The sequence below is a fragment of the Chanos chanos genome, chromosome 2, assembly GCF_902362185.1.
Source record: "Chanos chanos chromosome 2, fChaCha1.1, whole genome shotgun sequence".
Lineage (NCBI taxonomy): Eukaryota > Metazoa > Chordata > Actinopteri > Gonorynchiformes > Chanidae > Chanos > Chanos chanos.
Genome location: NC_044496.1, coordinates 13,511,973 through 13,523,949, shown reverse-complemented (window position 1 = coordinate 13,523,949; position 11,977 = coordinate 13,511,973). Strand labels below are relative to the sequence as shown.

Here is an 11,977-nt window from a genome sequence, read left to right as displayed (position 1 = left end):
CTGCAGCCGCGCTCATAAAATGGCGACGGCCTCCGGATTGTCTAACTACTTCCTCTCACTCAGGAAGCTTTTTCATAACACCGATTACAACAGCGGATCCGTTCAGAATTGATTTTAGTTTAGCCTTTTACGCAAACTGTAAAAATTAGACTTGTTTTTATTTCTGTGTGGATGTTATAATATTTCTTTAAGCTGTAGCCATCATTTTAGAACAACAACGCGATCAAAACTGCGTGACGATTCAAGCTCTATTTATTTAAGTCATTGTTTAATAAATTGCGCTCAGTCATGCCAGCCTGTCTGTACAGCACAAAACCTCTCCACTCCGTTTAAACTTTTTTTTTAACTAACCTAAATTAAAAAAATTTAAAATGAAATTTTTTTAAAGTATTTTTTAATTAATTTTGCTTACTTGCAGTAAATCCAGTATTTACTTAAATTGTTTTGGACATTTCAGCTACTTGTCACTTTCAGTTACAGAGGTTTTCACACCGGTTTTTATTCGTGTGTATCGTTAAATGAATGTAGAAATCATTATACCACATAAACGGCTTTGTTCGTTTGTTTGTTTGTATGTTCCCTGGCTGTTTGTTTGTACCAGTGTAAACATGCACTAGTAACTGTCACGTTACCTGCTCGAATACTTACTCTCTGTCATTTACAGGTGCCAAATTTAGTTGTACCGATGGATGGCAGCATGCACCTTAAAAACCAATCTAACGACGTACCTCTGAAAAGAACAATGACTTCACAAAGACTTTTTTTTTTTGCTTCAGGTTCAACTCAGTACACTGCTACACTGCTTTTTCTGTTGAGCCATAATACAGCCATATTACAACATGCTAAACTTGCACCATGTGTTTAAAAGTGTGCTTGTCTTTTTTTTTTTCAACTGTCAAGCATTCATATTTCATACATGCATGTGCTGACAAGTACTGGCTTTAAGGGAAGAAGCAAGAGAGAAGTATGTCAGTCCAGTTCAGATTAGTAACTGATTATCTGCTAAAAGCTCTTGATACAGTCTGAATAATCTAGATCGATACTCAGAATGACTTTAGTGCTCATCCTTCTTGATCATAGGGAAATTACTCATATGTTGCATTTTCAGAATACATTTTGTACACCTCCTCTAGCTGCTCTTTTATAACTTTCTAGCTACACTCACTATCAGTATATAATTTCCAGTACGTCTGTCAGTCAGACATGTTTTCCAGAACAGAGTCTGCATCTGAAAACATCAAATGCTGAGCTGGTCATTTTGGAGCCAAAAGCTCATTGCATACAGCCTACACACAGCTGTGCAACATGCATAGGGTCATTACAGCAGCAGACAATTATATGGAACAGATAATTGTATAGAGGGGTAATCATTGCTGCATTTAAAATGCAAATTACTGGTATCAAAAATGCTGCCAAACACAGAGACTTTGTCATCAAACGCTCTCAGTTTCTAGAAATACCTGTATGTCCAGCAATAGACAAGTCTTTGGTTACAAATTTGCTGAAGTGTACATAAGTGCAGAAATTTGCTTGCTAGCTCAATTTAAATGACAGAAACAGAATACTTTAAACAAATTCTGATCATTCTGAAGGTTGCCTTTATACTTTTATACACTTTTATTTAGCGGTAATGAAATGATGATCAAATATCCTACAGTACATTTTCTCCTGTGGATAGTAATTGGTAAGGATAACACATAACAATTTCAGTAATTTGCATGGCAGCAAGTAATCATCTGAACTCTGTGGTAACATGAGATGGCTCTATTTAGAGAACGGAGCAAGGCTTAGATGTTTGCATTTTGAAGGTAAAATTCTGATTACTCTTGTCATTTAAGAACAACAGAAGGTAGTTTTGTTACTTGATTTAAGCGTATTGTTTGTTGGAATAATGGGATAAAAAAAAAACTGTGAAAAACAAACAAAGAAACAAACAAATTAAAAAACTAATAACTAATAACTGTAACTAATGCTCTGTCTGATTTCTAGCACTTTTTATAAGCTGTAGATGGAGACAAAGTGCAGAACTGATAGACAGGGAAAACCAACAGGCTGTATCAATAGAGCTCAGAGCTTGTGATGAGAACATGTGCTGTTACAAAGCTGTACACACTCCTATTGGTTTGTTATAACTGCAGACTGTGCAATATTCACAGATGATTAATTGTAACAGGTGAGCTGGCTGCAGTGTGCAAGTGTAACCCTACCAAACACGTGTTGAGGACATTATGCCAAGCTCATGTTGGTGTCTTCTTGTCAGGCTATTTCACACAGCAGGTTATGTCATTTTCAGCCTTTGCCCCCAGCATCGACAGATGAGAATGCAAAAGTAAATGCAAACTCCAGAGGCGTGTAAAACATGAATTTGCTCATAGTTTATTCATTTTATTTACATAGATATTCAGCAGTCATAAAGTAAATTCTGTTCTGATTTTAAATACAAGACATATCAGGGTCATATACACTAAACACGGACGAGACTGTATACGGCCCTGTATACGGCCCATATAATTACAACTGTATTCAGTTGTAATTTCATGAAAAACAAAAGCAATCAGTTAAGCAAGACATTCAGCAAACAAACAAATGAACAAACAAACCAATGAATGAATGAATGAAAGTATTGTACTGACTCGACCAGACATGAGACTGGCATATAGAAGACAACCAGTGTGTAATCAGAGACTGCAGGGGAAGTACTTTGTAAACATGTATCCTTTTGATTATGTTTCCTACACAGAACTTTGAAAAGATAATATGATGACTGACACAGCCTGTGACACTTTAGGCCATGAGAATAAGTGAATAGTTCAAATAAAAATTTGATTGCCATTTTCGGCTTAACATAGGTATGTTATACCAAAGAACTTTACAAAAAGAATTCCATTAAAAAAAATTGATGTTTCCCATCAGACTGGGAGTTAACATTATACTTGAGTGAAAGAATTCCACACCTGTTGTATCACCAGCTGAAATTACACATTGTCTATCCTAGCATCTTTCAAACAGTTGCCTGTTATATGCAGTTTCAAATAACTTCCAGTTGGTTGTTCCAGGCAGCTATGTGTTTAAAGTGACTTCTGGGATGCTTGTTTGGTTAGCCTTTTGTCTCCAGGATGTCTGCATCTGTGTCTGCACTTCAAAATGTTGAGCCTGTCCCTATAAAAAACGCTCCCCTCGATGTTTAAGATAACTGTTGGTGATTGCAAATCTAGATAGTTGTCTACGAATTGGAATAAAGCGACATAATGGTATTTACTATTTTGCATGCACAGGTAGCATACAAACATTCTCTTATAATAGGCTCTGAATGACACATGCATAGTAGTATGAGCTAATACGATTCTCATGCATTCATTTTAAAGTTTTATGTGACTGTTTTTACTGATTTCATGTTTGAATGATCAGTTAAGTTCTCCTTTGTCAAATAACTTCCATCATTAAAGTACAGAGTGTCTAACAGTAATGAAGAAAAATAAGTATCTAACTGCTGACTAGGTACTTTCCACACACAGAAAATGTGCTGGAGTGTTTAACATGAAATCTGTACAACACACGTCTGCACCAAAATATTTCCTCTAGTTCTTTGGATACTACATCAAATCTTGAAAGTATAGTAATTCATATACAACTGTATGGTGAAAATGTGAGAAATTACATAAGGCTGGGCACGGCATTTTAACGGAGGATTTTGGCAAATCTACTTTCAGGCGCTTTTTTGGAGCTCCTATCTACCATACACAGCTACAATCGTTTAGCAAAGTGCAACAAAAGCTCTCCTCTCTTTTAGACTGCATACCAAGAGATGTGCATGTAAGTAATACATTCTACACTGATTACATTTCATAAGGTATTTGATTTTCTGTGTTTCATTTTTCTGTGTTTCATGTAGATCCTCGACAGGGGATCACTTACTGAAGGTAAACTAAACTATGTCAACTTCACAAGTGCAGAGGTACAAATTATTAGTGTTGGTGACAGAAAAATAATATTAGTTCAAATAAAATACCATGTCATTTACTTTATTCCACATCTCATTGTTTATCCTGAGCGTTGCATGGTCTTTCTCGAAACTGTTCGATGCAGAAGCTCCACCTATAACACGGCCGCTCAGCGCTTTGATTATTCATTGCTCGATTTTTCTTGTCTAGCTCTATGTCATAAGCTCACAAACATTTCTCACGCAGTTGGGAGAAGGGGATATGTTCGCAATTGACAGTAAGGGTGGAACGTCAGGGTTGTAGGGGAGCCGATCCCCTTACAGAAAATGGGCTTATTCGCCCTGTCAACGAAAAGAATAACTTGAAACTCACACCTACTCCCTGGACTATGTTTTACTGAATTTATGTATGGTCTTGTTATCTGAAGTTAAAGACGTGGGAGATGGTGGTGTTGTCGAGAGCGAGATCTCCCCTCCTGTTGTCCAGGACAAGATGGCAGCGGTGCAGGCACATTTTACATGGTATGGGAACATTATAAGTCCATAACATGTTCGGAGAAACCCTGGATTCTACCATTTGTTACTCTATATGAAGGTAAGTCTTGTCCAAGTCGTTTCCGCATTACAATAACGAGTTTGGTTCCCAGTTGCTGTCCAGCTATGTAGTGAATAGTTTAATGTCAACAAATGGGCAACATCGCTGCATTATGCTAGCCGGAAAAGATAGTTGTACGCCGCTACTCAACCAAACAAACAACAGTGCTGAATTTAGCGTCTAAATAAGTACTAACCTTGTTGTACTCTCTTTATGGGCACAAGCGACTGGCAGGTCAATAAACTTATGTCAGCCCTCACTCTCAACTCATTCAAGCTAACGTCAGCTTGTTATGGTGAGTGTGCAAGAACTGAGGATATACATGAACATCACCGAGAGTCATTTGCTACAATTAGTCAGGTTAGTTATTTAGTAGTTGCTGACAAGACGTTGTTACATACAGAGCTCGCAGAGTTTGTCAAATCTTCAGATGTTGTTCGTCGAGATAATAGTTGTAGCCTTAGTCAGTTGTCTTAAGTTTGGTGGATGTTAGTGTTCATAAATTAATTTTGATGACATTCAAATCTGAGCACTTGAAAACACTTCACTCCTCTTGCTCGCTACTTCCAGTTTACTCTAACTGAAAGCTCAGATGTCAGTTGTTTCAGTCGAAATCACCGATTGTCACCAAAGTGTTTGGCCAAAGGTGGAAGAGCATATTAACACAACTGAAACGTCAAGACATCATTCTGTTTTGATTGTGATTAGAGACATTTTCTGAGCCTTCATATATAGCGAGTCTATGTATCAAACCTACTTTTCTTACCGACGTGCGATACAACTAACAACCTCCTCAACAACATTGCAGGAACTGTTTTTGTTTGTTTGTTTGTTTTTCTGAAGAGTGAGCTCGTTCAGTCGCAGAAGAGGGTTGATCGGAGTCACACGATAGCAGAATAGCGGCAGAGCTGAATACTGAGATAAGGCCACCATTTTTCCCACTGCTAATAGTCATTAGGAAATTGACAGGTCTAAGTGAGGTGTGACTAGAGATAAAGTACTATTTTTCAATCTCTCTATTAGCACCTCCCAATATCAATGGCAAGCTTACTGGAAAAGTTCTTAAAATCACACACAGTGATCTTGTGCTAACATGACTTGCAAAACTTTCCAAATTCATGACTGTTCTTGCTTTACTGCTCTGCATTCTTTCTCTTACTCTTTGGTGTGCGCTTAATATTCCCTCACAGTCTGAAGTTCAGACTGACCCCCTGCACGACACATAAACCACCCCTGTTTGCCCTACAGTTGTCCACTCACCTTTAGCTATTTGGACCTTTTTGTTGAAAGGGATGTACCCTAATGGGGCATTCCTAATCTACAAGAACTGTTTAAGTTCTCAAGGCTTGGAATTTAGGCAACATTTAAGCTCAGTATTGTTGGACTGTACCTTTTGATTCTCAGTTTCTGAATCAACAAGCAAAGTTTTTGATAATGCAAATGTATTGCAGTATTTTTTTTTTGGTCATTGTGCTCATATCATTTCTTGTCAGGCTGTAAACGGTATCATGTGAATTTAAATGAAACAGTTTAGCCTATTTGTTTCTCAAAGCCTTTTTATCTATTGATGATTATTAAGTGTATGTGCAGCAGGGTTTATCCTTACACAGCCTCATCAAGAGCAAAGCATAGCCTTAATTGATTTATCAGTTTGGAGAACAAGGAGTCTTTTCTTTATGCTTGCTCCTTTGACTGAGATATTTGATTAAGTAGTTTGCTAAATGGTGGCATTTGCTGAGAACTACAACAGACTATAAAGTACTAGCCTACATACTTGACCATTCTACTTATACCGTCTTTCCAACATTTTAAGGTACTTGAGTGTTAGGATGGAATAGACAGACAGTTGCTTCTATTATCACTGTTTGCCTTTTATAGCTAAATCATGTCAGTTGCTCATAGGCTTGTTTTATCGAGTGATTGCCTTGAGGCTTGCCTTGGCAGAGGTAAAAAGAATTTTTCCCTCTTTACAGTTTCATTTCACTGTGTAATTAGTAGCACAACGGTCTCTATTACTTATTAACCTTCACTGCCTTGCACTTTGTGATGCTGAAGTCAAGTGAGCATGCTCACATGCCACTCTGCTGGTGTCTCGTGAAAATGATCCTCCATTTTTTTCTAGATAACAGGCGCTCTGTCTGTTTTTTCCCCCCAGGTCTAAATAGAGAAGTAGACCAGGACATGTACATGATGTTTTCCCCTGCTCTTCTGATTGTTTTAGTTTATTCTTTTTTTTTTTTGTACCCCATTATTTCCCCAAATGCCTACAACATAGCACCAGTAAAACCACAGAAAGCTAGGGCACTGGCAGGGACTATGTTCAACACTTTTTAAAAATGCTTCCCCACCCCCTTTTCTCTGTGTTTGGAATGCCCAGTTACATGTAACGTTGTAAATATGTGCCCTGCACAGCAGACACGTCAGTTGAAGTGAGTGGGACTAGCATACATGTCCTCAATCACATGTGAAGCAAATCATTTTTATTTGTGCACTGCAGCTTAAAGAGTATACTCAGACAGCATAACATGCTAAAACATTAATATCTTAACTCTTTACTCGGAACTACCTAGTTTTTTTGACTGTCAGAGACCACTGTTGTGTAAAAGGGACTATAACTGACTTATTCACCCTACAGATGACATTGTCCCATGTCTGGTAAGTGTGAGACTGCTTTATTTTTGAAATGTGAATCCAAAAGTTAAGATGTATATTCACACTATTACTTAAAGTAGCATCCACAACATTTACAGTGTAGACAATTTGTGTGGCAGCTGTGGTGGTGAAACTGGTACTGTTTGGAGCTCTGCAGATGTCAGTTATCAGTTACTGAAGAGGGAGCTATGAGCCTCATGGAAAATTTTAAAGCTTGCAAAACTGGTGCTTTTGCAAGCACTGGTAAATTTCTTCTTTAGCAACAGCCATAAGTGCAGCAGCACTATGATTGTTATATTACTGAAAACCCCAGGGATGCCACAGAGAGTGCACTGAATATAACAATATCTTGACACTGGTCATAGTATGACATGGCCCTCTGCTTGAAGCTCATTTAGGCCTATCTCCAGTGGAGGTATGTGTTGCTGTTGGGTTACTGCATTGCACAAGTCATGATGTTGCTTTCTCTTTGTCATATGCTTTGCATATTGGAGCATTTGTGGTGATTAATATATTTCTTATGAAAAGCTGAAGTCATGTATTATCAAAAATGGTAAATTTCAGGGGATGTCTTTTTCTTTTTTGCATAGCTGTTAAACTGAAATGGGCCAGTGGGCACAGAGGCCAATTACCTTCAGTCACAACAGCTGAACAGGTTCCCAGAGAATTGGGTGTTCTCATGAATTGACACAAAATTTAAAGGCTAGATTGCATAATAATATCATCCTGACTGTTACCACATTATTTACATTTAGTTATGTGGTATGGTGAACTGTTGAAATGCAGAACGCTGCAAAAATTCCAATTCAGTCTGGCAGCAGGACTGACAGAACTAGACTAAGCCCAGTTAGAGAGGATTTCAGTGGTTCCTCTGTTTGATATTGACATGCACCCAGACTTTATGCTTAAGATATTTTTTTTTTGTAGGCCTAAGCAATTGAAATCCTGACAGGTACAAGGACCAGGGCTGTTTAGTATTCCGTTAAGTTTGATTCTGAGATGGAGCTAGTGGAAGGTCATCAGAACGTAATTACTTTCAAGCTGTTGCAGATAAAAGAATTCAGAACTGTCATGTAACGTGATTCCATAGAAGGAGTCTCTGTGCCTAGATGTTTCGGGCAGTCGGTCCTCATGTGGTATGAATTGTGGACCCTGCAGCTGACACTGTGTTAGCTTTGTTAAAAAGACGAATCTTTTAAAGGTTCTTCACTAAGACTAGTCATTTTTTGGACAGGATGTGGGTAATTTAAAAAGTGATGTCCTAGTTTACCATCAGTTTTTTTAAAAGGCTTTTTAACAATGTCTTTATGTTTGAAATGCAGTTCTAGACAGATGGCCCCTTGGTAGTATTGTAGAGCATACAAAGGTTAGCTTCTAGTGCTGAATGACAGATTGCCTTTCACATCAAAGTAGTGTGTTTTTTAACTCATATGTGAAAGGTCAGCCAATGCCATGACTGCAATTTTCTTCTTTTAAATGCAGATAGTAGTTGTACACATATTATGTAAAAAAAACTGAATTGAAGTGCCCCAAGGTAAGGGGTTGTCAGATAGTGCAGGGGAACACAGTGTATTTGGGTTTCCTGGTTAATATCTCAGATTGTGGCCGATAGTTAGAAGGAATGCAGTTGGCTGTGTTCCTTTTGGCAGGTGTGTCAGCCAGGGTCACTCTCCTACTTGCTGCCCACTGATAGCCAGTAAAGGCGCCTGTTAGTTTTCATTGAGTTAAAATGAAAGTGTTTCACATATATTGGAAAAACCATCTGCAAACCACTCACCTTTGTGTTAACTGTCATGCAAGACAGAAGCTTTCAAGATCATCATGGGTGATTACACTTTCCATATTGGGCAGAAAAAAGAGGTTAAATCTCATTGAACCCAACAAGTTGGTGGTGTTTCATTACATTTAACTTCTAGAAAAATATCTGAAAATGTCCCAGAATTGAAAATAAGGCTGTATTTGAAGAGTGAGGTTTTTTATTTGTTGTAATACAACCTCCTCCCTCTCTAGAATGGTAGAACTGTAGATTTGTGAGCTGTTGAATTGCTGCCCTATGGGTGTAGTCTATATGTGTTTTTGACTCTTACATAAAATGATCTGAACTTCATGACTTCTGTTCTCGATGACGACATGCTTGTTACTCATGGGATGAATCCAACATCGTTTGTGTTTAAACTCGAGTCGAGTACACAGTCAGGATTGATGGGCTGATTACAGAACAGTTGCATAACAACTACCCTGACTTGACTGGGATTCTTTATTTGTGAATGTCCGTTCTATTTTTCTAGGCAGACTCTGTGTTGTCAGTGTCACTAGACCTTGCTTGCCTCTGAGAAAAGTGACTGCCTTTTCACTGAGAGAAGGTCTTATGACCATGTTCATGACAGATCACTGAATGCTTAGGAGGGATTAACACTGAAATATAACTATTTAACCCTCTTTTTAAACAGGTGTCAGTGAGAAATGTCCACTTTTATCCCCATAAGAATGATCAAATGCGTCTGACTCTGAAAGTCAGACGCTCTGAACAATTGAATGTCTTATCATGCAAAACCATGATCAAGAGACAATATAGGTGTCTACACAAGGCATGCGGCACCACATTTACACATTTTCTCATACAGAAGTTTAGTTCTCATCTGTAACATCAACAGCAACCCCCTTTTGTTGTCGTGTGTAAGTTGTCCCATTCAGATCATATGCAGTTCTCTCCTTAAAGAATGCAGTCCTTACTCCAGCACAACAATGCAAAGCTGTTAGGTTTCTTGGTGTACTAATGAATGCTAATAACCTTTGACTTTGGAGTAGACTCGTGGAACAGTAGCTCTCAAGTACAAAAAATGCTTTTTCATTGAAAAGTGGACAATGTCTAGTCTTCCACTCATAGTGTGAACCAGTCATTTTCAGAGTCTTAGACAGTGGTTTTCCTTTCAGAGAAAGCTAAGATAGCTGTCCCACACTTAAAAAAAAAAAAAAGGTAATTTACTTTCTGTAACGAAAGATGTAATTTGCTAGCAACATTAGCATGCATTACAAATGGTTCAAGGTTTTTGTTTCATTCAGCAGTTGATGGCATGAAATATTAAGCCTTAAAATGTTTATTAAACATGCCCCTCATTTTGAAAGTCGAATGCCCCCAGTTTGCTTAAGAGAAAGTTTTACTGACATCAAGGGAAAGTGATTACATTGGAACAGGTCATGTTTAGACATGCTGTTATCCATGGGTATTTGTTTGATCATCATATCACCCTTTGAAAAATGCTGGTTGTCCATTTGAACCATCTATCGCTGTCAGTGCTCCCATTCAAATGGCAGACTGCCATTGTTTTGAGCATTATCCATACACATTCCAAGAACATTTGTTTCAAAATGGTGTAAATGGAGTAATATCTCCGAAGGAATAAGAAAGTTCTGAGACAAAGGCTAATTTAAATGCCCTTATGAGATGAAAATGTAGTAAAAACCCATTTCAGCTGACCTCATCCTTATCAGATTTTTAGTCTTTTCTTTTGTTTATGGCTTTGAATAACATTAAAAGGTGGCATGACTTCATTCAGTATATTCTGTGAGAGATTTTTATTTGAAAATATTGCTTTTTTGATCTTTGTTTATACCATATTAGTTAGGTCAGATTTCTCTCAGGAATGTGAAAATCTTAGAGACAGCCTGATATTCATTTTTAATCCTTCGGACAAGGCAGATGAAGATGCTGAATCAGTCATCCTATACAGCCTGCTTACTGAAAGAGCCAGAGCTAACAGTGTCTTGTTGCTTTAATGTTACTGGATGTGCTCCAGAACAAAGAAACTGGGTCGACTGCCTCAGAAGGGCACATGGATGGGTAAGGTCAGTGTGCCAGGCCACTCTGTTGGCAAGGTCTAAACCAGAGAGAAACAGGGTTTTACCTTCATGTTCAGTGCTCATCCAGTTTCAAAATAGTTTGACTAAAAAAATATTTGTGAGAGCAATGTTTTTTTTATCACTCATCTGGAAGAAAATTGAACAGGGGGTGTAGAATAGAGACATGCTTTTCTTCAGCAAGTAATCTGAGAAGACTCTGATGAGTACAGCAAAAGCTGTGTCTCTGGTGGATGCAGTATTTTTCTTTTGCCTCACTTTCCTTATGACCAGTACCACTTGCACTGACACATTGGCTGTTTGGAGGTTTGAGTGTTAATGTATGGAAGCAGCAGGGAAAGGTCAATTGAACCCGTGTGGACTATTCTCCATAGTGGGGCTTATGGTGAGGAGGTGATGTGGAAGTTGTGGTTTGCCTTCCATAGATTTCAACTCATTGGTCCATGATGTGTTGTGAAAGGTAACTTGTTGTGTTCGCCCTGCTAGTCTTGCATGGTAGCGGTCAATCGAAATTTAAACCAATGACACAAGCACTCGTATTCCTGATGTCCTGTGACTTTTCTTTTGTTGTTTTTCTTGCATTTGATTGACATAGGCCTGATTTGGGGTAGTTATTTTGTTTAAGCTAGATAACTAGGACTGCCTGGAGAATAGCCTATAACCCCACATAAGCTCTTATGGTATTTCAGTGCAGTTGGTGGAAGGGGAGTAGAGAAAGTTTAGAAATCAAAAATGAATGAGAAAGAATCTATCTAATCACTCTGTTCTAAACACTTGCAACATTTTGGTGTGGATTATTTAAAAAAAACCCAACGGCAGCATACAGCCGTATGATGATATTTTCTGTATAAAATATTGTTGAGTTAAAAATGTAAGGCTGCTATCAGACCTTGATACCTTCAGGAAAGTGACTAAAGATATCTTGAAGATAC

The 11,977-nt window shown here is 38.1% G+C and overlaps 1 protein-coding gene across 1 annotated transcript in view; it reads left to right on the top strand.

The window, feature by feature from the left end:
• Positions 1 to 4,198: 4,198 nt before the first annotated feature.
• hipk3b (homeodomain interacting protein kinase 3b) overlaps positions 4,199 to 11,977 on the top strand; it is a 34,876-nt gene continuing 27,097 nt past the window's right edge. The window contains exon 1 of the mRNA XM_030766820.1: positions 4,199 to 4,535. Coding sequence (XP_030622680.1) covers positions 4,460 to 4,535 — 76 coding nt within the window. The 5' untranslated portion in view covers positions 4,199 to 4,459. The remainder of the gene's footprint in view (positions 4,536 to 11,977) is intronic.